This window comes from Lates calcarifer, linkage group LG5 (genome assembly GCF_001640805.2).
Source record: "Lates calcarifer isolate ASB-BC8 linkage group LG5, TLL_Latcal_v3, whole genome shotgun sequence".
Classification (NCBI taxonomy): Eukaryota; Metazoa; Chordata; class Actinopteri; family Centropomidae; genus Lates; species Lates calcarifer.
In genome coordinates this window covers 19,725,880-19,739,215 of record NC_066837.1, presented here as the reverse complement: position 1 = coordinate 19,739,215, position 13,336 = coordinate 19,725,880, and the positions used below count along the sequence as shown (strand labels likewise).

At 37.9% G+C, this 13,336-nt stretch overlaps 4 protein-coding genes across 6 annotated transcripts; 1 reads left to right on the top strand and 3 right to left on the bottom strand.

Moving 5' to 3' along the window:
• Positions 1-456: 456 nt before the first annotated feature.
• LOC108875793 (ecto-ADP-ribosyltransferase 5) lies at positions 457-2,113 on the bottom strand. Its single transcript, XM_018664932.2, has 2 exons — positions 1,924-2,113; positions 457-1,807 (listed from the first exon to the last, which is right to left on the bottom strand). Exons 1-2 carry the CDS (start codon positions 1,987-1,989, stop codon positions 1,166-1,168), a joined length of 708 nt encoding a protein of 235 aa, XP_018520448.1. The 5' UTR covers positions 1,990-2,113; the 3' UTR covers positions 457-1,165.
• Positions 2,114-3,369: 1,256 nt separating this feature from the next.
• LOC108875791 (ecto-ADP-ribosyltransferase 5) lies at positions 3,370-4,744 on the bottom strand. The gene is made up of 3 exons (XM_018664931.2): positions 4,612-4,744; positions 4,385-4,469; positions 3,370-4,276 (listed from the first exon to the last, which is right to left on the bottom strand). The coding sequence occupies exons 1-3, from the start codon at positions 4,728-4,730 to the stop codon at positions 3,521-3,523; spliced, it is 960 nt and encodes a 319-aa protein (XP_018520447.1). The 5' UTR covers positions 4,731-4,744; the 3' UTR covers positions 3,370-3,520.
• Positions 4,745-5,111: 367 nt separating this feature from the next.
• Positions 5,112-7,561, bottom strand: LOC108875790 (ecto-ADP-ribosyltransferase 4). Of its 2 annotated transcripts, XR_001959921.2 has the most exons (4): positions 7,418-7,561; positions 6,683-6,822; positions 5,541-6,558; positions 5,112-5,236 (listed from the first exon to the last, which is right to left on the bottom strand). XR_001959921.2 is itself a non-coding variant. In XM_018664930.2 (3 exons), exons 2-3 carry the CDS (start codon positions 6,818-6,820, stop codon positions 5,665-5,667), a joined length of 1,032 nt encoding a protein of 343 aa, XP_018520446.1. In that variant the 5' UTR covers positions 6,821-6,822; positions 7,418-7,561; the 3' UTR covers positions 5,353-5,664. The 2 variants fall into 2 exon arrangements, 1 of the variants encoding a protein (XP_018520446.1); XM_018664930.2 differs by lacking the exon at positions 5,112-5,236 and having other exon boundaries at positions 5,353-6,558.
• LOC108875756 (ecto-ADP-ribosyltransferase 5) lies at positions 6,496-12,265 on the top strand. 2 transcript variants are annotated; one of them, XM_051070715.1, is made up of 4 exons: positions 6,496-6,536; positions 7,431-7,522; positions 9,249-9,393; positions 9,716-12,265. In XM_051070715.1, the coding sequence occupies exons 2-4, from the start codon at positions 7,446-7,448 to the stop codon at positions 10,550-10,552; spliced, it is 1,059 nt and encodes a 352-aa protein (XP_050926672.1). In that variant the 5' UTR covers positions 6,496-6,536; positions 7,431-7,445; the 3' UTR covers positions 10,553-12,265. The 2 variants fall into 2 exon arrangements, with proteins under 2 accessions (XP_050926672.1, XP_050926673.1); XM_051070716.1 differs by lacking the exons at positions 6,496-6,536; positions 7,431-7,522 and adding an exon at positions 7,871-7,928.
• Positions 12,266-13,336: the final 1,071 nt, after the last annotated feature.

Below are 13,336 nucleotides of genomic sequence, written 5' to 3'. Positions count from 1 at the left end.
GGAAATCTGTATAGGTTATAAAGCTTCCCTTTTACATTATCTTTATACCTTTAATTTATTTTTGATCATGTCTAGAATGAAAGACTTTAAGTTAGAGCTTATTCCTCCAAGAGGGTAAGGCAGCATCTATGTTGCCTGTGTGGTGAGACCCAGGGCAAGAAACACTGCAAATAATTTGCTACTGCTCTAAAGCTTAAGGTGATCCACAAGAGTCTATTAACTTTTTTAATCAACTCGGAGCTTGTCTCATTTGGATTTTGACTGGTAGATAGTGTGAGGACACAGAGATAATTTAGAAATGAATAAAAATGAGACTGTATAAATTTGGGAGGTCAAAATAGGCCCTTAATTAGTTATCAGGCTTTAAATGTATAACATTAAGACACGCTAAATAAGACAAATGTAGAAAAAGATATGAAAACATATGGTATAAACACGTTTGACAAACATGCACAATTTGTGAAAAAACAGGATGTTTTATTACAGTTTTGATACAATAACACTGAAAGATAGATCATGCATTCAATTTAAATACATGAGCAGTACAACCAATGTAGTAATATTACTGTATACAATGACCAACTCTCTTGATAAATCGCTTGATAAATTATTGATATTTACATTTTTATGAGAGGAGGAACAATGAGTAACGTGTATCGTAGATGCCTCATCATGTTCTTTAAAACTCTTCACAGCCGTTTATTATCAAATTTACCTCACAGTTGACACTCTTCAATACATGATGTTAACTTTTGTTAATATGCACTGTCCCCATGTTGGATTGAAAAGTAATGTGATATCCTTAAGAATACGGATCAATCATAACAGTTACACAGTGTTCAGGACAAATTCTCTTTGTCTAGTGGGTACTTGTTGAACAGTACAACCTCTGCACCTCTGGCTAACTGTTTAAATTCAGTTTTATATTGTTAAGTTATTCAAATATTAATGATGGTATTTTCTGCATGGATAACAAAGGAATCCATATTCACTTCAGTTTTGAAGATAATTTGCAATAATTAATATGGTGCGTCTGGTTATTTTCATTTATTAGCAGTCCATTGTAAAACATGGAATTGGTGGTACCAGAGCACAATTCAAATTGGAGAGAGTTTTGCGTGTACTGCTCAGTTTATAGACCACCTCACATGGCAGATTTTTGTCATCAGCTCTCCTCTTTATCTCTGATGACTTTAAAGACCTCATAAGGAGGAATCAGCACTTCTCTTTCTGACTCTCCAAGCTCTGAGTACAGTGAGATGTCTGCTCCAAAACATGTCGCAATCTCAAAGCATGACTTGTCTCCAAATCTGTCAGTGTGGGGGTACTGATCCCTTCTGCTGGAGGTAAAAGTGCCAAAGCGAATCTCCTTGTTGAGAACGTCTTGGCTAAAGTAGCTGTTGACTCTACGGTAGCCAGTAAGACATCTTTCTTCTTCAGATTTGCGAGAGTTGAGAGTTTGAAGGGCATCAGTCAGAAAAAAGTGAAGTGCGTGATACCTGAATGTGGTCTTGTACATAGATCTCTGGGTTCGAACTGCATTATTGAAATTGAGATATATATTTGGTTCATTGAGGGTATAAACATAAATAGCCATTTTCTGTTCTCTCCCTGGTTTTTTCTTAGGCCATTTTTTCTCTGCCTTCTTCCAGGCCAGTGTGAAATCACTATCAGCATTTTTCTCATTCTTCAGGTAGTTGTTTGCTTTGGTCCTCATTTTATCTTTGCAGCCACTGTACATGTCATCAACAGAGTCAGGAGCCATGTCCAGAGTAAGGACATCATCTGATCTATGTGCAGCAGAGTGCTATAAAAAAAAAAAAAAATACACATCATGACAATGTGTTTTATGGTCATCTTACTTATAAATGGAAGAGCATAGCAGTCACACTCAAGCAAGCCACCATCCTGCATATACGTTACCATTGCAATTCCTGTAGAGATTCCGTAACTGATTAGAACTGCCACCCAGATTGCCATCATTGCCATCTCTCACTAAAGAAGAATCTTGTACAGAGAGCACAGTTATCAAATAAAATAATATCAGCCCTGCTTTTTGAGTTAAGCAGAGGTACAGTGACACAGCTTAGTCCACCTCTTCAGTCTTTGAGTGTATGATGCACTTCTATAATAAGCACATAGGGAAGTTGTGGTGCAAGATAAGTCAGCTCATTGGTGTCATACAAAAAGGAAGATAAAACTAAAGATAAAGATTACCATAAAAGGGAATATAAGGGCTTATCTGTACAACTCAGCAAGTTGAGAATACAGCAAGGCATCTGATCCAGAGCATGTGACAACTTAAAGCAAATCTGCCAGTGTTGGGATGGCAATACATTACATGGCAGACCCAAAAAGTCTACTTGTGTTGAGAACAGGTTGGCTAAAGTATCTATGTTGTCAGACATCTCTCTGCTTGAGTTTGCAAGTGTTACAAGTTTGAATTTCATACACCACACATTGCACCCTGTTTTGTATATTGATGTTCTGTTTTTTGTCTTGCATTACTAAAAAAAAAAAAAAAGTTTCATGAGTCAGCAAAAGGTGATGACTGTCACACCTAAACCTGGTTCTGTGCCTAGAATTCTGGGTTCAGAAGAGTTAGACATTGAGGAAACATAGCCACTGAATGAAAAAATAATTGATGCTGCTGACTTTGCTCTCAGACATATGAATGAGTTACAGTACATATCTGGTGACATGGAGATATGGTTAACAGATTTAGTCTACATTGTGACTCTTTCACTAAACAAGAGTCTTATGATTTTCAGTGTAAATAATTTGATTTCAGTGAAAGCATCTGACTGCTGGTTTTTATTTCACAGCTTAAAATGCAATTAGAAAAAGGGGAGTGGTAAGGTTGTAGATTGCAGCCAACTGAACACCTCTCCCCTCACCCCATATAGGTATGTAGGTGATGAAAACAACACATTGAATCTTACTTTCAGAGATATATACTGATGAACACATAATATGAATATATATCCATATATTATATCATTCTGCAATAGACCTAACAAAAAAAAAAAAAAAAAAAATCTACACTGGCTTTAATATACTCTGTAACTCCACTTCTTTATGAGCTTGTAATCTGCACAAACTCAATGTTCAACGAAGACATCTATATACAACATTACACTGATATACTAAAGTGGCTTGTGTGATACATTACTTGCATGAGCTCATGGTCCATTGCCAACTTCAGGCCTGTCCAAACAGAGATGGCATGGAGAATAGTTTTTCTTCACTGCATCCAGTTTAAATGCAAATGACATGGATAATACAAAGAAACACAGCTACTCAATAACAAAGGTTAAGTCAAATATTAAAATATTGGCATTCCCTATTTGTATATTAGGAGAACAGTCAGAATGTTATCATGTCTTTATTTAAATTGACAAATCAATATTCAATAGAACTTATTGAATATCTTGAAATCCCCTTTCTGGCCCATCTAATAGCATTATTTTGCATGTTTTCTTAACAGCAAATATATATTAAATGTGCTAGACCACTTATTTCAGAAAAGAGCACAGTTCAAATTGGAGAGACTTTGGCTTGTACTCTTCAGTTTGTAGACCACCTCACATGGCAGACTCCTCTGGTCAGCTCTCTTCTCTATCTTTGTGACTTTAAAGACCTCATGAGGAGGAATTAGCACTTCTCTCTCTGACTCTCCAAGCTTTGAGTACAGTGAGATGTCTGCTCCAGAGCATGTGATAATGTCAAAGCATGACTTTTCCCCAAATCTCTCAGCGCTGGGGTACCAACCCATTGAGCTGGAAGTAAAAGAGCCAAAGCGCATCACTTTATTGAGAACATCTTGGCTAAAGTAGCTGTTGACTCTGCGGTAGCCAGTCAGACATCTTTCTTCTTCAGGTTTGCGAGACTTGAGAGTTTGAAGGGCGTCAGTCAGGAAAAAGTGAAGTGCGTGATACCTGAATGTGGTCTTGTACATAGATCTTTGGGTTCGAACTGCATTATTGAAATCAAGATATACACTTGGTTTGTCGATGGTATACACATAAATAGCCATGATCTGCTCTTTACCTAGTGCTGTGGAAGGTCTCTTTCCCTTTTTACGTTTCCATTTTTTGTTGTAGTATTTCTCTGCCTCATCCCAGGCCAGTGTGAAATTTATGTCTTTGTTTTTCTCATTTGCCAGGTACTGCTTCTTCACTCTGTAGTCCATCTTGTCTTTGCATCCAATGTACATGTCATCAACAGCATTTGGAGCCAGATTCAATGGAACTTGACCTTTTAACTCTGCAGAATTCTGCAAAAATAAAATTTTCTGATTAAAATTTTACTCAATGATAATCCTACCTACAGCAATCACACTTGAGCAAAAGACCGCAAAGCAAAAGAACAGTTAATACACTACCTTTGCAAATCCTGTAGTAATTCCATAACTCATTAGCACTGCAGCCCAAACTCCCATCATGGTCATCTTCCACCAGCATAGAAATCTGCACACAAAATACCACTTTCACTTAAGACAGGCTGTAAAAGTAAAACAGAGCATAAAAAGCAAATATTTCCATGCTTGTTTGGAATTTGATCAGATACAAGGAATATCAAGGGAAGAAATTAAGGTTTTTATTCCCTTACCGTAGTTCACCACTCACATGCTGTAGTGATGCTTTGGTGACTGGAGGGAGTTCAAGATTGTCTTTCACCAGCTGCAGGTCATTCCAATCAGGGGTGAAACCTCCAGGAGGACTACACATTAAAGTCACTCCACTTTGATTGCAATCAATTATACTGTATAGGTCTGTGCATTTGGAATTTATGTAGTTGCAGACTATTCTCTAGTCTAACATATGAAGACATTGTAGGAGAATGTGTTTTTAGGAAATGTATAATTTATTTTTCCCATTTGCCCAGTCAAAACAAAGTGTGTGAAAACCTAAAAAAAATACTGCACGTTCCCTTCTTTTCATCTTCAAGACAGCTCCCTGATGACTATGTCATAAAAAATAAAATGTAAAAAAAATCAGTGTACATGCAGGGTAATTTCTTTACAGATGGGTCATTGATATTTTCAGACATTTTCTGCCTTTAATTGGACAGCAAATGTGAAAAGAGACAGAAGGTGATATGCAGCAAAGGGGCCCACCTGGATTCAAACCTAGGCCACTGCAGTAAGGACTTAACTGTAATAGTACATGGTTAACCAAGTGATCCACCAGATCACCCGATCAGTGACCTTTAACAAGGGCTCTGCATCACTGTCCTGTATTGATTAAACACAAAAAAATAAAATAAAATGTAAAGGTTAACAGTGCAGATAGAGAGGGTCTGTGTACTATATGATGTCTCTTAATAAAACAATTGAACAATGCCACAACATATTACATATTGTTTATTATCAAATGTTTAAAAAGATTTAATACCACCAGGGTGACCCAAGGATACGTTACAAAATCACACTGGCAGTTTTGCTTTATACAAGTTAATTTGTTTGAGCAGTGCATCAAAGACTGTGAAAAATATATATCAGTTTTGAGGTTGAATATTCAGGACTGCACTTCATTTACCTGCTTTTACTTGTTAGAAAGGCTCTCCAAATCCACAAAAATGATTCAAAAACCTTACATAGTTCTACAGTTTGGAAGACAGGAAAAGGGAATATGTTATTAGCATACAACACACTTCTTTGACTCACTGGCTAATTTTCAGAATCACCACAATAATTATCTCCATCAGCAGGGCACCCATCACTGCAACCACAAAACACTTCTGTCTGCGTTTTACAAGGACCAAAGAAGTTATAACCATAAGTACTGCACATGCTAACATCATCCCACTGCTTGTATACCAGTGTGTTGAAACAGCTCCAAAATATGTTTTTATTTGCCTCTCATTCAGTTTGCAATTTAAATCTGTCCTTGGTATTTTGGTGCTCTGTAGCTTGTAAACTACATCACACCATGGGTCATTTGTCAGGACGTCAGTGATTTTGAAAACCTCATAGGGAGGTATCAGCACCTGTCCCATCTGGTTTGAAGCAGAGTAATATGTTACGTCAGCACCAAAGCATGTGTCGATCTCAAAACAAGACACATTGCCATTAAAATCAAAAGACTGTTTAGTTGAAGCTGTCAAAGTGAAGGCACCAAAACGCATGTTTGTGTTGATGACGTTATTGTTAAACTGTTTCCATGTCCTGTGATAAGTGGTTCTGCACGATGTCTGATTGTGATGCAGAACTTGAATGGCATCAGTCAAGTAAAAGTAGAAATAATGGAACTTAAATCCATGTGTGCTGTAGTTGTGTTTCCCTGTTTTCACCGCTTTGTTGAAAACTTGTTGGATGTGTTTCATTTTTGTGTACATGTACATAACTATAGCGTGGTCTTCTTTCAGGCGCCTGTGAGCAGATTTCTTTGCACCTCTTTCAGCTAAAGCCCAGGCAAAACTGAAGTTTCTGTTGAAGTGCCACTCAAACACGCCAAACAGGTCAATGGTAGAGGCTGCCTCAGATCGACAGCCGTCATACATGTCATCAATGGAGTCTGTCGCCATATCCAGAGGTAAACCTTCAGTCTTAGTTTTCTGCAATTATAGTTAGAAAACAGCTATATGGGTAGAATCAACAGTTAGTTTTGTAATATTTTTGGTGTAAACTGGCTGAAGAAATTACGTTGTGACCATCTCAAAGAAAGAACTGTCAACCTACCTCAGCAGGTTTCTGAGGCCACCAGAGTATTAGAAATGGGTCATGGTACAGTAGGAGCACCACCACAAGCAAAACACACAGAGTTGCCCAGTTCCTCAGTGATTTCAGGTCACACACTTGGCTTTTGGCAAACTTCATATCTAAATGGAAAACCAAAATAAAAAAAATATAACTCTTCAACAGCACGGTTATCGACCAGATTTGTATTTTTATATTTGCATGCACACCGACTTAATTTGTATGTTTTTTTTTTTTTACCTGTTGGTGGTACCTGTTGTAAATTTTCCCACTGTGGGACTAATAAAGGATTATTTTATCTTATCTTACCTCAGCTGAGGACTAAAGGAGATTGTGCTTTTGATGTTGTGGCTGCTAAGTTGTGGAACTCGCTCCTCCTGGAATTGAGATCTGTTGATACTGTTGATGCCTTTTAGAAGAAGCCTAATACCTGCCACCTGTGCAGGCTTGCTTTTAATTAGTTTTACCCATTTATATTGTTTTAATTGGTTTTATTTATGTCTTTTCATTTATTCATTTTATGCTGTGAAGCACTTTGTAACTTTTGTTCTTGAAAGGTGCTATATAAATCAACTTTACTTACTTACTAAAAGTATCAGCCTAGCCTAGCTAAACTATAATCAGGAACCACAGAATATTTCCTGGTTGTAAGATTTAATCTATTGTTAATAGAGAATATGAAGATGTTTACTGAAGGATCCGATTGTTTTGGCTTACCTTCCCCCTGCAGAGTGCTTTCAGCAGCATGATAATCCTCCGAAGTAAATGTGGTGAGGGCGGATGTGGTGTCAGCAAGAAAGTCCCAGCTCACAGGATCGACAGGTACAGCCACACAGTGCAGACATTCTTCTGCACCTTTGCGTGAAGGTGCCAGAGCTAATACAGAGCTTATCTTTCATATGATGTTTAAACAGCACTTAATGTTGAGCAACCATTTAACAAAAGAAACTGTCTTCACATTTGGTCTTCACCACTACTAAATGTTTTTTGTAGTTTGCAGCATTTCCCTATACTGTGTGTATGTGTTTGTCATGTGTAAATGAAACTCTTGCTTCACACTAGAGGAGGTCATATCAGTGTTTGCATTGCCCGAGGGAGGTTCTATACACTTGTGTATCCTGTTTGGTGACTCTCTCAGGTAAAAACAAACAAAGGTAAGTCATCGAGTCACCAAACACAAAAAGCACAGACTCAGACAATTCTTTGCTGCAGTGCTGCTCAGGTTGTGGTAAGTTTATTCTTTTCTGAGCGTAATGAGTTTACTGAGGATTGAAGTGAAGACTGAGCTACTAAAAATCAAATAATTCTGATATTCAGTCCCTCATCTTTATTTGGACTTAGAACTGGATTTACAGTAGGGCCTGATTTGCTGTAATGATTTTTCAAGGAGAGCCACAAACATTTTTCCTGTTTGTATGAGACTCATTTGCTGTCAGGAGGATCAAAAACCTGTATAACACTGTCCTCCCTTGACATGTTTTTTTCCTTTCCTGAGCCTCTAGTGATGAAATGTTGCATGTACAAGGGGTGTGGCTGATTGTAAATGAATAGGCAATGGAGGTATACAAACTTACATTACAGTTCTAACATTTTAAATTACACATCAGCTTACTAGTATCACTCACCTCACACACTCACACACCTATCACATCCAACCAGTACAACCTCACACCAAGAATCAAAAATCAAGAATTCTTTATTTGTCATTATGCATTCTCAACACAAAATTTTGTTAGGTAGCTTTCGGCTTGAGAAAAAGACAGACAAAAGACAAAAGACACAATACTTTAAAATATACAAACAGAAAACAAACACACTATAGACACACTATACATATGTGCAATAAAAGTAAAAATAAGATAAAATAAAATCAAATAAGATAAAAATGAGATAAAATGTGCATATGGCTTAAGCAAGCTTGAGACTTTAAGACACGGTGTGTGTGTGTGGGGGGGGGGGTTCACAGCTCTGAAGCTGTCTTTCAGTCTGATGGTGCATGTTTTTATACTTCTGTCCAATTCCCACGAACCCCTGTGCTGCTCTCACCACCCGGGCTAGGTCCTTTCTGTCCTGTGCCATGCAGCTGCCATACCACACTGTCACACTGAGACAGAGGATGCTCTGTGACTTCTATAGAAGTTAGTGAGCAGCCAAGAGGAGAGTCTAGCCCATTTTAGTTTTCTGAGGAAGAAGAGCCTTTGTTGGGCTTTCTTCACCAGGTGGGATGTGTTTAGAGACCAGGTGAGATCAGATGAGATGTGGATACCCAGGAACTTGATGTTGTCCACACACTCCACCACCTCCTCATGTATGAGGAGAGGATTGTGTTCTGTCTTCCTGGACCTCCTGTAATCCACAATGACCTCCTTGGTCTTGCTGGCGTTCAGGATGAGGAATGAATCAGGACGAGGGATGAATATACTTTTTATATTATTGCCCTCATCCAGGCTTTGTAGGGGTTTACCCGTTGATTCCAGGAAAAAATGTATGAAAAACATACTCAACCTCAGTGCCTCTGGGTAAAAATAATAGATTTCCTGTGTTCCAGATGCAGTATGCCAACCTGGGAGAGACAAGCATGTCAGAGAAAAACCTTATCTGCATGTGCCATTACTTCTCTTGTTCTTTTGGTGGGATTGCTGATGTTTGTTGTCATATATCTGACACTCACCTGGCAAGATATTGTTGGAGAGGTATTTAATACTTTATATTATTTAGCACTTTATAATTGACATAGAACAAAATCAGTGAAGTTATCTTGAAATCTTTACTGGCTTACCTTCGATTGAATCAAATTCTTGAGGACTCACTGGCTCCTCTGATTTAAAAAAATGTGTAAAAAAATCATTCTTATCTTTGAGTACACACTATTAAAGTGATTCCAAAAGCCATTCCATATTATTATTTTTAAGGGAAAAGGAGATATGGACTGTACAAAAGAGCAAAATACAGTTGATTTAGTGTGCATTGCCATCTACAGGACAAAAATGAACAATCTGTTTCTCTTACTTTCAGAGTTCCACTCAGGATCAGAGTGACAACATGTATAATGACTGCAGATCCAAAGCTACAGTTGTGACTGATGAAGCTTTAATGCAGAGATGGGATTCCTATTCAAACTTAAGTCAAGCCTGGAGCGATGCAGAGCGAAAAGCTAGAGAGCCTGCACACAAGTACATGGAGAAACATCATTCGATTGCCATTTACATGTACACAGATATTACGTTGCAACCTGTCAACCAAGACTTTGCAGAAAGAAGCCGTAAGCAGTCGAACGAGACGCTTGAGTCCCACTCCCTTTATTTTTCCCTAACTGAAGCCATTCAGATTCTGAAGCACAGTCAAGTGACATGTCTTCGTACAAGTTACAGAACAGAGACACTTTTGAATATGAACATGTCTAGCAAACATATTAGGTTCAGCACCTTCATATTAGGTTCTGATGAGTGGAATTTAACAAGGAACGCTTCATGTTTTGAGATCTACACATGTTTTGGGGCTGACATAACACATTATTCTGCCTTCAAACAAAACAGCCAGGTGCTGATTCCTCCCTACGAGGTTTTCAAAGTCACTGACATCCAGACAGATACACAGAGATGTAAAGTCATCTACAGACTGCAGAGCAACCTGAACTGTGTGTATGATAGAGAGAGCAATACATTGCACCCAATATCCTCATTACCATTGGAAGGATTTTGGCTGATATTTGCTATCACTTGCATTATTATTGTTTCTCTTCTACTACCTTTTGTTATTGTGAGGGTGTTAGAATACCATGAGGAAATTGCCATTTATGGTGCTTCATTTTTGCACATCAGCACTTACAGTTCTGCGGGAAATGTCATTTAATTCTAAATAAAGACAGACCTATAAGCAGAAGTCATGTGGCCTGAATGACATTTCTGCATTTTATAACTTAATGCACAGGGAAAGAGAAACATGGTTAAAACATAATGGTCTTAACATAATGCATACTTGTAGTGTATGTATTTTGGCAATTTTAAGGAAATTGAGTTGTTCATTATTAACTAATTTCATAACTTAAGTGCCGAAAGTTTCAAGCCTGTTGCAACTCACATAGTAGTAATGTTGGGTGTGGTCTGAAGAATACAACACAAAGAGGAGTATCAGACATGTATCAGACAACATACATGAATATAACAGTAATTAATACTGTTTGTTGGAGACAAAAAAAGGCTTTTTGTTCTCTTTTGCTAAACACACTAAACTCCAGACTGCTGGAAGCTCCCTAGCTTCAGCTAATCATCATAAAAGTAAACCCACCAGTGCATTTAGTAATAATGATCCATATGCTGCACTTAATACTGCAGAAATGTCACTGTGTAAACTCTGGTAGAAGGTTAGCGTATCTAATGATTTTTGATTCACCTGATGATCTCTTATTACAATTTGTCAAATTTTGACCTTCATGTATGAAATATTACTAGTAAGATGTCACAAAATATCACTGGTAAGACAAAAATATATTCACTATACAGGTATTGTTATTTATTGACAGTTACTCGTGTCAGTCAATGTGATGCTGTGGAAAAGTCAAAATCGCACTGTGTGACTGTGTGACTGTGACTTGCACGTCTTTAGGTGTGGAGTTTGATAGGTTGATGTCTCTTCATAGTTCAGAGTTGCTTTTAGCCATGGACATGTAAATATACTTGGCTTGAATGAGCAGCTTTTGAATGGACAGGCATGTCAGTATAGTAATTGGTGATGCCAAATTTCAAATAACTTTGTTGCTCTCAAGCCAAGTCAAGTCAGGTTTATTTATATAGCACCAAATCAGACTGTTATCTCAGGGCACACAAAAAGCAGATCTGAATGACAGAGACAGAGACAGAGGGAGAGAGGAAAGGGAACACAGCACAAAGCAAATTCCACAGAGAGATGTAAGGCTAATTGTAATAATAATAGTAACGATAGCCGTGTGTGTTGAGCAGGATTGTGGGAGCCGTAGGTCACTTGTGATCCACACTGTACAGCTTCAGAGGCAGAAATACCAGCAGAAAGTGACAGGAGACATCTGTTTAACCAAAAAATGTTAGACCTCTTGATCATAATTAAACTGCCCCAAACATTCTAGCTGTGACTACAATATAACAGGAAGCATCTCGACAGCTAAATGATATTTTATCAGATTTGTCCCACCTGAATCATTATGACATTTTAATATGTCACAATAGGAAAAACAATGGCTCAGTTCCAGTCAAGTGTCTCAGTAAGACATGACAGTGTGACAATACCAGGACCCTGAAACTTAAGCACATAAAAGGAATTCAGCCACAAGCATTTTTACAGACAGGCAAACAGTATTTTCAGGACAGTGCTCAACAATGATGTGCTGAGGTGGTGGCTGGATGACTGAGCAGGACATGGCATTTTGGATAGAAAGGCCTGTCAAGTCCATTGGGCCAGCCGTGGTATTTTAGCCTATAAGCAAATCAAATGTAGAGAAAAGGACATGATAAACCATCTAGTATCTGCTCTTCACTTGGGTGAGAGAGAAGGATTTAAAAGCAGCTTAATGGTACGTTAGGTAAGAGCTAGAGAGTGTCGATAGATATAATGACACAGTGAAACTAATGATATAAAATAAATGAACATAAAATAAACTGTAGAATGTATCAAAAGTAATAACACACATTCTCTGATATTCACAATGTGATGTAGAACAGTTGAAAAATTCAGCTCATTTAAAGTGTCAACAGCCTTATTGAGGGCGTGAAGAGGTGAAAGTATGTCAGCTACTTAAGTGCCCCAGCCATGAACAGAGGAACGTTTATCTTCTTAACTTCTTGTTGTTTTAGTCTATGCACAATGACTCACACATACTCAATATGTGCAAGGTTGTGTAAAGTGCAAACAAAGGTTTAACACTAAATATGCTGTTGAGCAGGTTTTTGGAATTTGGCAATGTGTTGGCATTGTGGTACCTCACAGGCAAGAATCTTAAATGCAGTTCACCAGAGGTGCTACTGTGCATGTGTACAGGTAAGCTGACTGACGATTAGGAAATTTCCTGGGTCTTATCTTTGATTTGAGATTAGTTATATCCCAATCTGATTAACACAGCACTGAAATTTAAGCATCATGAGACAATATTATTGTGTTTGATGCAAGGTGGCATCATCAAGTATTGTATATGCTCTAGTTTTCATTGGGATGGACTTGTTTTTCTACAGATGAAAACTTTTGTATAATCACAAAAAATACACACAGTGACTTTAAATATAGAGGTTCAAATATTCTTGTGTGTTATGTGATATAAGGAAAATGTGACAAAATACTAGCAGTTTCATAAGTAGGTTAATTAGTCACAAAGCCATATTGTGCACAGTGTTACGTAATTCACCCTTAAGGTGGAGTCTCTACATTATTGTACTCTAGCTGATACTGCACAAGTTTAGAGTTTCTTGTGAAATTTGGTGTTGGGAAATCCTGCTTTGACTGTTTCAGGAAGAAAACTACAGATTGGTGGATTAAAAACACATCATGGTATCCCATGGATTTTTTCTCTTCTAGTGTCAGTGTCTACACCTATCCCCCAGGAGTTGTTATTTCCTCATCATTCAGTGATCTTGGCCCACTATGAGGCATGATTGTCGTAACAGGGCTCTT